The sequence below is a fragment of the Bombyx mori genome, chromosome 26 (genome assembly GCF_030269925.1).
Source record: "Bombyx mori chromosome 26, ASM3026992v2".
Lineage (NCBI taxonomy): Eukaryota > Metazoa > Arthropoda > Insecta > Lepidoptera > Bombycidae > Bombyx > Bombyx mori.
This window is the reverse complement of record NC_085132.1, coordinates 6,351,057-6,366,026: the sequence shown is the minus strand read 5'-3', so window position 1 is coordinate 6,366,026 and position 14,970 is coordinate 6,351,057. Positions and strand designations below refer to the sequence as shown.

General features: G+C 34.9%; 1 protein-coding gene across 1 annotated transcript in view; it reads right to left on the bottom strand.

Moving 5' to 3' along the window:
• LOC101744058 (lateral signaling target protein 2 homolog) overlaps positions 1 to 6,039 on the bottom strand; it is a 62,074-nt gene extending 56,035 nt beyond the window's left edge. Inside the window, exon 1 of the mRNA XM_004922060.5 lies at positions 5,811 to 6,039. Within this exon, the coding sequence (XP_004922117.1) occupies positions 5,811 to 5,873 (63 nt within the window). The 5' untranslated portion in view covers positions 5,874 to 6,039. The remainder of the gene's footprint in view (positions 1 to 5,810) is intronic.
• Positions 6,040 to 14,970: the final 8,931 nt, after the last annotated feature.

The window sequence follows — 14,970 nt, the reverse complement described above, 5'->3', positions numbered from 1 at the left end:
AACCTTTCTAGGACGTTACGACAAGAAATAATCAAACGAGCACACGAAAAGAATATTTTTATAATACTTCTTTATTAGCTTGGCCTGTATCAATCTGTGTAACGGAATCTTTACAAAAAAAAAATTCTTTCAAAACGCCCGATCAACTTGAAAATTTGCACACGTATCAAGGTCTGATGGCAATACATTTTTTTTTACTTTAGCCAAATATTCCACCCGGAATTACCTTAAATAAAAAACCTTTAGTTGTGTACGGCTTGTTGTGAAAGTATGTTTTTAAGATTGTCAACTAAAATTATATTTTTAAAGGTAAGATTACATTAAAATGAGTTAAACTAAGCATTAAAGTATTACCTAATATTTAATTAGTGATAAAAAAGAATATAATTTATTATTCTATTTTACTTCTTAAGCTTCTAATTTTTTTAATATAACTGCTTACTGTATACAACACATCTTCAGTTATTATATCGGGCATATGCATTGCTCTTATTTCCAAACTTAATTATAACTACGATATGCACACATTTTCAATATACTTTGCTTATGACGTACTTACGCATGAAACTCAAGGATAAACAGTAGTTTTAAAGGCGGTTAACTGAAGGAAATCCTATTGCGATAACTCACTAATTTATTATGTTACTAATGTACTACGAATTCAGTAAGCAAACGTTTTGTTTGGTCAACAAATAATTTATTTATTTTCTTCTTTTTTCTTGTAGCTCACAATTGACCTAGTGTTAATTGCTTATTGGGGACCCATCAGCAACATCACAACAAGAATACCGCCACCTACCTCCAGAAATTAGGTTAGGATTTCCTTAAGGAGATGAGTATCAGAAAATTTAAGCTCTGGCATCGTTTCATCGCTCAATACGTCCGGTGAAGCTAACATAACCCTAGCCACGAGTTTATTAGAAATAGGTAGGAAAAAAAACAATATACTGGGCATATTAAATTAGACTACAGACGCTCTGCAATACATTCTGATGTTTAATTCATTCGATTTTGTCATAAAAAAAACGTTCCAAATACATAAGTACTCTAGTCGTTATTACGATTGTATAACAATTGCTTTACTATGGAAAAGTCCAGAATTTAATACGAATCCGTTTTCTTGTTTTAAAGAAACCGTTTTTATTTTAGATACAATTGAATATGCAATTTCGAAAAGGGCACAAGTCGCACATTTTGTCAAATACGTTTTTTCATATACATTAAGTTTTGGGGCTTACCTACACCTATTTTACAATAATTCCAGTAATTTTCAATTGCTAAGTAATTAAGACTAAAATATATCTCAAACGTTAATATTTTAAATTTTACACTGCTTTAGAAAATAATCAGTTTTTTTTTCATTTCCTGAACATTTTACATTTTCAGAGATGAGCCCTTTTCGAAATTGTATATTCAATTAAGATTGATTTTTTTTTTTTTTTTATATAAACATTGTAATTGATATTCCGGAACATTGCAGTAAAATCGTACATTTTCAATCCTGGCCTCAATTGCAAGTTAACGGTGGCAAAATTAAGAGCAACTACACAAATTTCAAGACACGCTAAATAAGAATCATCGTACGAACAAAAACCGAACAATGGGTGTGAGAATTCACAAACAATGTCAAAATAAGCGCAGTTATCTCTTAGATAGATAGCCGTAATGCCCGATCTCGGAATGGCCCGGTCGGTATGTTTGCGAAAAAATACAATTGGCAAAAGCGTCGCGAGTTTCGTGGTCCATTGGGAAAGCAGTTGTGAAAAAGGTGAAAGTGTGCGAGCGAGACGACGTCACAGTCTCTGATAGCGTAGACAAGGACAGCTGAGTGACGTCACGAAGCGATATCACAGATTAGTGACACTTTAATCAACTACATAATATATAGATTGTATTCCTATCTGATAATATTTACTGATCTCTTTGGAACTTAATGATGAATGTTCGTTTATATAACGATAAAATAACATATATTAAGCTTTAGATTATATGTATACAAAATTAGTACCATATTGTTATTTATTATTATTATACTTGTGAAAGCTGATAACAATCTCGTTATGGAGAAGGTAAAAGCCACACAATTTGATTGACGTACTCAATAACTACGTTTTCCAAGTTTTTTTTTCCTTTTGAACTACATACGCTGACATCTTGAAACATGAGATTTCTGTGATGTCCCACAGTGACAAACGGCATTAGCTTAGTTTACAGGCTTTGCATCAATAACTACAAAAATCAGTCTCTCCATTATCAAACTAAGATATTTTTTTTTTTTGGTCAGGAGGAAATCGCCGGTCTTCCGCCCTTCACTGGGGACGGAGGACGGGGCATGTCGGAGTCGAACCGATTAAAACCTCCTGTCGCTCAACAACCAACGTCCAAACCTCACATGAGACAGAACTCATGAAAAGGCAAAGGGGGGACAGTGAAGTGTTTAGTGCGGAGCACATCTCTCCCATCACCCTCCCCCTCGGGACGCCGGACTGGCGGTCGTCGGCGCCACGACCACCAGCCCTCTCGGTATCAAACTATGATAATCAGTATTTTTCACTCAAATAAAACTGAATAGAATTTTACGGAAGTTCTATTCTAAACCGGTATCTATAGTAAACGTTTCAAAGTTAAATTAATTTTGTGGTATCTTGCTTGTTTAACCTATTTTAATTTTGTTTACTTTCGTAAATGTAAATGCTGCTGATACAAAAGGAATACATATACGCAAAATTTGAGTAATCCAAACAAAACACGGAATTACATTGAAAAGTGTATTATATCAATGGCACTGGGTAAATAAACAACATTCAATGTTTATATTTCATTTTTCCTTCTAAAGCAAAATCTTGGCAGTAGCAAAATTCAGTCTTATTCCAAACTTACTAATTTCATTAGAGTTGGGTGTAATGAGTTACATTGCGAGCAAATTTCTCACTGGTAGTAGGACCTCTTGTGAGTCCGCACGGGTAGGTACCACCACCCCGCCTATTTCTGACGTGAAGCAGTAATGCGTTTCGGTTTGAAGGGTGGGGTAGTCGCTGTAGCTATACTGAGACCTTAGACCTTATATCTCAAGGTGGGTGGCGCATTTACATTGTAGATGTCTATGGGCACCAGTAACCACTTAACATCAGGTGGGCTGTGAGCTCGTCCACCCATACATTTTGCACATATAAATTACAATTGAAACTTCTTTTGACAATAAAATTGTTAATGCACATAGTATGAAAGAAATGAACGTATATAAATAGAATACAAATCAAAATAGTAAAGATTTCTTTTAATCAATAATGTATTATCCATATATGTGTATGTATATATTTAAACATATATACTTATATACGTTTATTGGCTTATTCATCTACCACTCAGCTCAATCATGTAACACTCTTTCATTTCTTATTCTTGCTGACTCTCTCCAGTAGAGACAACACCCAGGTGTTTCCTTTAAATTTGACAATTCCTGTCAGAATAAGTTATTGTGGTAAAGTTGTTACTATAACTGGCATGACTGAACAAATTACCCATGATCATCCGCCCCAACTTAGGATTCCCTGTGTTATGGTTACCAGAGACTTACATACATAAGTAAGAAACACCTGGGTGTTGTCTGGACTGGAGAGAGTCAGCAAGAATAAGAAATGAAAGAGTGTTACATGATTGAGCTGAGTGGTCGATGAATAAGCCAATAAATTTACTAAAAGCATGCATAATTTGCATTTTTTTTATTACTTACAAGGGTGGACGAGCTCTCAGCCCACCTGGTGTTAAGCGGTTACTGGAGCTCATAGACATCTACAATGTAAATGCACCAGCCACCTTGAGATATAAGTTCTAAGGTCTCAAGTATAGGTACAACGGCTGCTCCACCCTTCAAACCGAAACGCATTACTGCTTCACGGCAGAAATAGGCAGGGTGGTGGTACCTACCCATGCGGACTCACAAGAGGTCCTACTATCAGTAAAGCTAGATAAAATATACTTGAGATTTTCACTATTAATATAATATCACTAACAACAATCTTACTTGATTATTTACAAAACTATTTAATAGAAAATCTCTCATTATCGAACAAAATGCTGCCCATTCTATAATTACTTCATTATTTTTTTATAACCTTTCTTCACTCAATAACAAATTTATCATTTTTTTGTTAAGCTACGCTGTTTATTTCGTTAACACTCAAAATCAATCAACTCTCAAATCTGTAAATTTTCATATAGTGGTCTCACACATGTCAATTGTTATAATTTTTTTATCCAATATAGCAAAAACCATAGATAGACCAGACTAGCCTATGGTGGTATAATAAAAATTTAACATACAAAACAAGGGCAAACCATTTGAATTGCAGAAGAAGTCATTCAGGTCATTCAGGTCATAGATATCTAATAATATGATATAAGGAAAAATCCACACTTGATTTCGTTAAGGATTTTGTCGAAGTTCTCTTAAGATAAAACAATACAGACTACAACCATATAGCTCAAAATTGGTGGCAGAATTTACATACATAATTGTGGCATAAGCACACAAAGACTTTCTTAGAACAAAAATTCCTTAGAATAAGAAATAAAAAGTTATTTTTTTAAGTTCTTTTGACCTTCATACATAATGTCATTCCTAGATTGTGGAAGTCAATTGTGTATGTTACGAACAATGCATTTAGTAGTTTTGTTTAAATCGCTACTAGTCTACTATGTTTGAACACCAGTATAGTCACATTATTTGACATGAGCATCTAATACTTCGGATAAAAACCAGTTTCTTTTTTCAAAAATAAAACTCTGTATAATATTTAAAATTAGCAAATAGTTAAGAATTATTTAACTCACCAAAAGCAGAGCAAACATTTTTTTTTTATTATTCAAAGTAGTTAAAAACTCTAGATCAGTTATCTTTCAAAAGTTCAAAAGATTATTTTCCTGTTATTGTCGTATTGGAACTACTAGTATAATTTAAAGCTTAAACTGTAAATTCACAAGATATCTCTCATTTCGAATTCAAGAAACTTATGTAAATAATTTAACATTTGCAACAAATCTAAATATAGAAGATTCAGGTCGCCATTTTCAATGTTCTAAGTTGACATGGAAAACGACAAAATCAAGAAACTAGTTAAACTAGTTATTCATGAATTTACTTATCTCAGCATTATACTGCATTAAATGTTTACTAACATCAGTTAAAATGTAAAAACTACTTTTTGGTTCTAAATTTAAACTGAAAATAACTTGAACTAAAAAAAAAAATTAGTTTTTATTTTTTACCTTTTCTTAATTGAGTGATACTTTTTAAATTTGATATTTTGGTGTTTTTTTTTTTGTCATTTATATTCTTATATGTTTTTTATAGTGTTTACTCTGATAACATAAATATACCTCGGTTGTATTAAATTAGAATTAAGTAGAATCGCTATGACTCAAAACCGAATGAATGCAACGTGATAAGGGTAGATACGTGGGTAATCTATTTTAAATAAGCGACAACTGACAACAAACACATTTCTATGAACATTTAGGAAAATTTATATTAAATTCCTTTATTGATTAGTTCCACGGAAAGCATAATCAATACTGTACCAATTACAACTTTAAATAATCCGCGAATTCAAAATATAAAGTGTGTTTTTAGGTGCAACAATGATGATCGCTGTGTCCCAACAAAGGACAACACCATTAAATGATTCGAATTTATTCGAATGCTGTTTACAAAGCAAACTCATTAATATGCCTTAGTCTTGTCTGAATTGAATATTGTAACGTGTATATGACCGTGACGAGAATTTAAAGGAAAAATACCACTGACGTACCTTTGGTTTGTAAAACCATTTTCTGAGCGACTCCATCGGACCAGTTTTGTATAGCAGCCTCATATGAACAGATCACAGTAGGGACACACACATCATAAAACTTATTAATCACTAAACACTCGTAAACAGAAAATATTATTTTCGCACAATATTTACGTCAAATAACACAAAAGGCAACCATGTTTTCACAATCCGCGTTCCATTCACCTAACGTTGCGGAATGAAAGAATGAATAAATTGAATGAGTTGATTGGTTGATGAGTGAATCACAAAAGTGACGCGCCACAATCGATTTTTCTAATCGATAGGAAACGGTTGCTCGATGATGTTTAAGAATTTATCTTCATAAATAGAGATTATCATAGGTTATAATCCAACAGACCCTATTAACCAGTTCGTTCAAATTAAAATTCCCAGAAAAACTTAAATATACATGATTCATCAGCTTGAGATTCTGTTAGAACTGGCCTTCTTACTATATGTAACCATCTTAAGTTTATTAAGAAGAATAGTTGTTGCCTAGCAACAGTTAGTTAGTTGTATAGCTTTATGTGAAAAGAATAAAAAAGTCTGTATGTACATCCGAAGAATTATGCTTTATCTTTAATTTGAAATTATCATGTTTTCCACATATCGAAGCATACATCAATGAAGTGCAGGCGACAAGTCAGGCTTTACAGCGAATCAAATCAGGACTGGATGATGAATTCATTGGGATCTTAATGTTAGCTGGGTTGACCGAGGAATACAATCCTTTGGTGATGACGTTGGAACATTCTGGAAGGAAATTAACTTCAGAAGCGGCCATATCTGCTCTAATGAAGGAAGGACAGCGCAGGCAGCCGGCAGTTGAAATGGATTCTGTGTTAGTGTCTAATAATGAAAAACCTAGTAGTAGTATGAAAAAGACAGTAATTTTTGTAAAAAAAATGTCATTTTAAATGGCAATGTAAATTTTATAAAGATAGGGGTAATAAAGGTAATGCAAATGCATGCGTAGCTCAAAAAAAGACTAATGATTTTATTACCTTACTCTATATTATGGGAAAGTCAAGAAATTGTATTATAGATTCTGGGGCAACATCTCATATGACATCATCAGACAATGTTTTAGTAAATGCTAAAGGTGGTTACCGAAAGTATATAACTACAGCTAATAATGAGAAAATATTATCTAAGGTAAAGGGTGATGTATTGATGCCTAATTATAAGTTAAAGTTTGAGAATGTTTTATACATACCAGATTTAATAACCAATTTACTTTCTGTCAGTAGTATTTGTAAGCATGATTGTACAGTTGTTTTTGACAAACATTCTTGTAAAGTTTACAAATTTGCAGATGTATCCTTAATGGGAAAAACTATTTTAGAAGCACCTTTAAAGGATGGGCTATATGTAGTAGACCCAGATGACAAGGCATTAGTTACTAAAGATATCAATTCGCCTGTTAACGATCAATATAAATTGTGCCATAGGCGTTTAGGTCATTTATCACCAGCTCTAATGAATAAATTAAGAGGGTTGCTTGATGGCTTTACCTTGAATAAATTTAGTAAGGAACCATGCGTCAGTTGTTGTAAAGGTATGCAGTGCGTAAAAAAGTTCCCAAAAAGAAAGAATAAAAGAGCTAAGGATATATTGGAGTTGATTCACACAGATTTAGCTGGACCCATGGAGGAAGAGACATGGGGTGGTGCTCGATATTTTCTTATCTTTGTTGACGAGTTTAGTCGGAAAGTTATGGGATATATGTTGAAATCCAAAACAGAAGTATTTGCTAAATTTAAGGAATTCAAGGTGTTTGTGGCGAATCAAATTAATAAAAAGATCAAAAAATTGCGTAGCGATAATGGTAGTGAATATATAAACGATAAATTTCCAAGCTTTCTACGAGCTAATGGTATCCATTATCAGACGTCAGTGGCACATACTTCGCAACAAAATGGAGTGGCAGAGCGTACAATTCGTATTGTAATTGAAAAGGCGCGTTGTATGTTGCAAGATAGTGGTTTGTCCAAAAAATTTTGGGGAGAAACTGTGTTAAAAGCTGTAAGGTTTGTTGTAAAATAATTAAAATAAAATTGGTCATGTTAAAGTTAAGGCAATTTTTGTATTGCCAAATAGCAACACTGTTGGTGGTAGCAATGCCAGTGGTGGGGTTGTGAGATAATAAAAAAGGCGGTAGTCTGAGAAACGAGAGGAGAAATCAGTGTATTCGGTAGTGAGCAGATGTCTAAAGATTGTAAAAGTGGAGTTTCAAATAAAGCAATACAGAATTAAGTAAACTACTGCAATCTGTGTATTATTTCCTGACTGTTGGAAGTGGAGTCTTACATCTCAGAAGTGCGGTCGCCTCACGTAAGTACATTTTTGAGTTTCTTGTTAATTTGACGTAATTATTTGATTCTAAAAAAAAAATGAATTAGAACCGCGCTGAGTACGGAGGTAGCTTCAAAGCTTAGCACGGGATAGCATCTTCTGCTGTATCTAGCCACTATTTTAATTCAGAATAACTGAGAACTAAAATGTATCTAATGTTATGGTTATGTCACGTGTTTCAATTTAACTTAACGTTCAAATGTTTGTTGAGCTTCAACCACGAATTTAATAACTGGTTACGAACTTTATATAGTTATCATTCCACTAATTTTTGCTCGCTGTTCCACTCGCATGGTGGATCCGTCGATAAAACGCTGCCTATGCTTTTCATTGATATTTTCGTTTGGGGTAGGTGAAATAATTTTGATATGGGTGCGATGACTAAGAATTTATAGACAAACAATTGATCTCTCATATTATATTATTATAGGTTCAATTCACGTTCAATTTAGAATAACATTTTGCAACGTCTGCAAGTTCCAGAACATGAATAGAGAAGGCACACATCATTTGATGACACCCTCGCGCAGCCGTAAAGGAAGCCGAGGCGAAGCGGGTCCCAACCGATCTCGTACTCGCAGCCGTAGCTCTCGCACGTGCAGCCGGGCCCGGGAGCTGGAACTGTACCAAGAACGTATCCAGCGACTAGAACAGGAACTGCAGCAAGAGCGGGAGATGGTACGGCGACGCGAGAGAAGTACACGGCGCCCTTCAGCCGAGAGGCCACTTGCGACCTCTCTTCGTGCAGCTACAGAGGTGCGCCGGAGTGACGATGCGCGGCATGCAAAAGTCAACCATGAACGTCGTGCCACACATATCAGGTCACGTAGTCCTTCCTTTTCTACTAATGATGTTGTCAAAATAATACAGTCTATTAAGCACGGTCCCGAATCTCAACCGTTACCGCAGAACACACCGATGATTAATAAAAATATAGATCACAAGAATATTCTTCAAAATTTTGACCCTTCTGTTAAAAATCAGCGAATAGACGTGTGGCTGAAAAAGGTTAATGAATGCGCGTCGGTTTATGGTTGGGACGATAGGACTACTATACACTTTTCACTACAAAAACTTCAAGGATTGGCCAAGTTGTGGTTCGAGAGTCTAGATACGATCTTGTATACGTGGCAAGAGTGGCAAGATAAATTAATAAACGCGTTTCCTCACGAACTAAATTATGGCCAGTGCTTAGAAGACATGTTGAGACGAAAAAGCAAGCTTAATGAACCTATAGAGCAATACTATTATGAAAAACTGTCTCTGTTAAACCTATGTGGTATTTCTGGTAAGCGCGCTGTCGACTGCATAATTCACGGAATTAGTGACAGGACTATGAAGTCTAGTGCCTTAGCTTTGCGCTGTTCTCTTCCAGAAAATCTTTTACAGTTTTTAATGAGTTGGGACACAGATCAATTGATTAATGATCAATCGCATTTGAGAAATAAAAATGCCTCTGACACTGAATCAAATTCTAAAAAGAATTCCGGTCAAGGTATTTATTGTTTTAACTGCAAACAGCAGGGGCATCCGTATTTACAGTGCCCAAAGCCGCTAGATAAATGTAACAAATGTGGTAAGATAGGACATAAAACGGAAACCTGTTTTAATCAGGAAGAGGGTTCCTCAATCGGTTTGGTGGTCTCTAAAAATAACTAGCTCTAGTGCAAAATTAACCGAAAACTTATCTTAACGACATTTTCTTCGAGTCGTATCACACATAAAATAGAGAACATTCAAGACAATATTCCCCATGAAAGGCTCTGGTTATAAGTTAATATAGTCCTCGGAGAGTATACCTTTTCATCTCGAAATTTGATGACGTACGTGCTAGTGTTCTGTAGGCTAGGTGACAATCTGATGTAATTCTTCGTTAATCAATCAAACATTACAGAACAATCGCATATCATTATTATGAAAAATTCAACTACTTAACGGTTTTTAAGCATGAATTCTGAACTGTCCCACTCAGATTTATATAAGGAATATGATAAATCCCTTGAGAGAAAATATGTAGCAAGTCTTGAGCAGCTGACATAGTTAAGATCTTAAGTAGATAATCTAAAGAATATTTTGAGTTATCTAATTATAAATCAGGTTCGTTCAGTCAGTCAGTCCGTCTCCCTGGGTTTGAGGGAATGGGAATGAAGCATAAAATGCTATATTCGATTTAATAAAGCCCTGGATACATGTCGCGTCACTTAAACTTGGTGGATCAGTGGGAAGTAAATCTTTACTACTGACCGTGAATAATTCTAAGTGTTTAATAATTTTTGTCAATTACATTATTTAATGTCAATTATGTAATATTATTGTCAATTAATTTGTCAATTTAATAACAATAAATGGATGATTAAATGATACACATATATAACTGAATTGATGAAGCACTTACGCTACCGAATTATTCTTTCTTTGTTTACAGGTCAGGAGCGAGAATTGATCGGTTCGCACCTCGACCAGAAAGTCCTTGAGAATTGATTGGTTCAAGGCAAGACAGAAAATACTATAGCTGAGAATTGATGTTCAGGGCGAGACAGGAAATACTACAGCTGAGAATTGATTGGTTCAGCTTGTGTATTTCATAAAGTCCTTGAGAATTGATTGGTTCAAGGCGAGACAGGAAATACTACAGCTGAGAATTGATTGGTTCAGCTTGTGTATTTCATAAAGTCCTTGAGAATTGATTGGTTCAAGGCACACATTAACTGAGAATTGACTTGTCATGGCAGTTTCATAACTGAGAATTGACTTGGCATGGCAGTTTCATAATTGAGAATTGACTTGTCATGGCATTTTCATAACTGAGAATTGACTTGTCATGGCATTTTCATAACTGAGAATTGACTTGTCATGGCAGTTTCATAATTGAGAATTGACTTGTCATGGCAGTTTCATAACTGAGAATTGACTTGGCATGGCAGTTTCATAATTGAGAATTGACTTGTCATGGCATTTTCATAACTGAGAATTGACTTGTCATGGCATTTTCATAACTGAGAATTGACTTGTCATGGCAGTTTCATAATTGAGAATTGACTTGTCATGGCAGTAACACAACTAAAAATTGGCTTGTTATGGCAGTTTACAACTGAGAATTTACTGTCTGTTTCGAAGAAATTTTGATATGTATAACTTTGAAGGAGTATTTTGTTTCACTTAAATGAAAAAATGTTAAGTGCCTCTTTTTTTTTTGTAATTTACTGTTAACGCTGTTACGCTGACGACTAATATTGGCCTAATGTAAGGTTACCACCTGGGTCATGTATGGGGACATACATGGTGTCAGGACGGTCGAATGTAAGGTTTGTTGTAAAATAATTAAAATAAAATTGGTCATGTTAAAGTTAAGGCAATTTTTGTATTGCCAAATAGCAACACTGTTGGTGGTAGCAATGCCAGTGGTGGGGTTGTGAGATAATAAAAAAGGCGGTAGTCTGAGAAACGAGAGGAGAAATCAGTGTATTCGGTAGTGAGCAGATGTCTAAAGATTGTAAAAGTGGAGTTTCAAATAAAGCAATACAGAATTAAGTAAACTACTGCAATCTGTGTATTATTTCCTGACTGTTGGAAGTGGAGTCTTACAAAGCTATATATTTAAAAAAATAGGTCTCCAACCATGGTTATCTCAGACAAAGTTCCTGAAGAAGTGTGGTCAGGTGAACGAGTGTACATCACCAATCTCAAGGTTTTTGGTAGTAAAGCTCAAGTACTCATTAAGGGAAAGAATAGAAAGAAATTCGATTCAAAGTCAATGGCATTAATTATGATTGGCTATAGTTTGAATCAAAAAGGCTATCGTTTTGTGGATATTAAGAATCCAACTCGGTTAATAATCGCTCGGGACGCAGTATTGTTTGAAAATGTTCAGGATTATTGATATTTACCTTTGTCCTAAAAAATGAACCCCGTGGTCGCCCAAAATCTCGACCTAGTATCATAGTCAAGCTAGTTATTTATCAAAAACAAAATACTCATAAGTTAGAATTCTAATGTTTTTTTTTATTTTAACAGGCTCCTAATAACAATATTCTATCAGAAGATGATGATTTTTAATTTTCAAACCTTCAAGCTACTACTTTTATTTTACCATCATCGATTCATAAGAGAACCTTTTCGTTTCCTAACCTAACTTTAAAACTTTACGAATAAATACATATTTCTTCTTTATCCCTATTTTCCTAATGCCCATGCGTCACATCTCTTGTTTATTTCTACCGCAAAACGTTCTACGTTGTAGTTTGATAGACATAAAAGCGAATGCAATAGACAGAACTTAAATTTCGTGTTTAAAATCGATTCTTATTTAAATCGGATTTCTGATCATTCGTTCTCAAATTTTTTCGAACTGTTTGATGGTTTGTCATCAAATTTTAATGTCATTTGTTAAATTAGTTCTTTGTCGATTTTGTCATATAAAGTCTTCGATCAACAATAGTATTGTTGATCGAATTATAAAATAAACAAAGGGAACGAAATGAATAGAGCGAAATCTTTTGAATATTCAAACCGAAACTATGTCAAACTGTACTGCAATGAATCAGATTTAAATCCGTTTTGAAGAAACTTAGAATCCCAACTCATCAATTTTCCCCACACTTCACAAATCTTAAACGAGTTAGCTATTATTTCTGAAAGTTAAAATTTGAAATAAAAACAAATGTGAAAATATCCAAAGCAAGTAATACCTTTAATCATTTTTATTTGTATTTAGATAATAGAATATTTAAAAAAAAATATTGCTTAGACGGTTGAACGATCTCACTACCCACCTGGTGTTATGGGGTTACTGAAATTAAATACTTAGTGAAGAAGAAAAAAATAATTAAAATAGCTTAAAAATTAACATTCAGGGTGATGAATGAACCTAGTGTATTCTTACTAATTATACTAAAGTCAAGGTAATATTGGTGAGTTGCAACCTTCAAAATCCGTATTCGTTTATTTTCAAACGGTTTCATTGTTTTGTCAAAATGTTTGTAACGACACTGAAGCCTTTTTCAACTAGGTATCATTATTTATGGAAAAACGATAAGGTATTTTTCAGCAATCTACCACAATGCAGGACACAATGTTTCAATGTTGCCTTCAAATCAGAACTTATACCTAGTCTTGTTTGAACTTCTGCTTATGCTCCTCATCTGTGCAGACGGTAATGGACTCTTCATGCAACACATTGGCCTCTTCCACGACTGTGATGTTGTATGAGTTTATTATCCACTGATAATTTTTTTTTATTTAAGCGCTTCTGAAAGCTATAAGGGAAATAAAAAATCCTTATGTAATACGTCCAAGTGAGTGACATACATAAGTATGATAAAATAGCATCGTCTTGAAACATTTCCAGTAATTTTGACTAATTCGGAAACTGAATAATATTATTTTCTGCAAAATTTTTATTTATCAATTATTTACCCATAAAGGTGGATATTATCGTCGTCGTCGTAAGAAAATGAGACAACTTTTTTTTTATTGCTTATGTGTGTGGACGAGCTCACAGCCCACCTGGTGCTAAGTGGTTACTGGAGCCCATAGACATCTACAATGTAAATGCGCCACACACCTTGAGATATAAGTTCTAAGGTCTCAGTATAGTTACAACGGCTGCCCCACCCTTCAAACCGAAACGCATTACTGCTTCACGGCAGAAATAGACAGGGTGGTGGTATACACCCGTGCGGACTCACAAGAGGTCCTAACAGGTTTGAGGTTTGATTTTTATTACACGATGTTATTCTTTCCCCGTGGAAGTCAATCGTGAACTGTGTGAAGTACGTATTTCATTAGAAAAATTGGTAAACGCCTGCGGGAATCGAACACCGGTGCATCGCTCAACACGAATGCACCAGACGTCTTATCCTTTAGGCCACGACGACATCAAAACTGTAAAACAAATTGGGTTATAATAATTGACAGATGAACAAAGATAATTTCCAGCTGCAGGACGACGATCTCAAATCGATTAAAACAATATCGATAATAACTATCTTTGTGGGCGAATAATTTATAAATAAAATACACTTATCTACATATCTGTAATACCGAATAAGGAACGTTACATCAATAATATCAAAGGATACCTTAAGTATGAAGCTACAGTACCACGAATTTTGTACAACATAACACAAGGTTACACTGTTACAAACAAGTTTAATAATATTGTTTTGTGAAAACGATACCGTTGTAGTAAAGCAATAACTTATTTTGATTATTTACGTTTGTCTACCTACATACATCATGGTTACATTCGGAATATCGATATAGAGCGAAATAGAATATAACTGGGCGAATATCTTATGATCTTATGATATCTTAGAACAACACTCACTTTGAGAAGGTGGCACGACATGAAAACGGTCTTGCCGTGGCCGCCGGGAATTACATACCCGATCCTGTGGACCGAATGGTAAACAGTCAACGTCGCCCTAAACACGTTATTACGGATCTTCCCGATCCATTAACGGTGATTTTAGGTACCTCAAGCACCGGTCACCGTCCTCGTCGAACCCGTCGCTAGCTAGACGAAGGGCTTGACGAGTAAATTAACCCATAGACACAGTCCATTGAGTTTCTCGCTGGATTTTTTTAGTGGGTCGCGTTTCCGATCCGGCGGTAGATTCTGCGAAGCACTGCTCTTCCTAGGGCCAGTGTTAGCAACACTCCCGGCGTGAGCCCCGTGAGGTCACCTACACGTCAGGAGAAGCTGAAATAGCCTCTCGAGGCTATCAGCGTAGGTTAGAAAAAATATATCATCAAGACACTAGGTTTTAGGCGCTTCCTT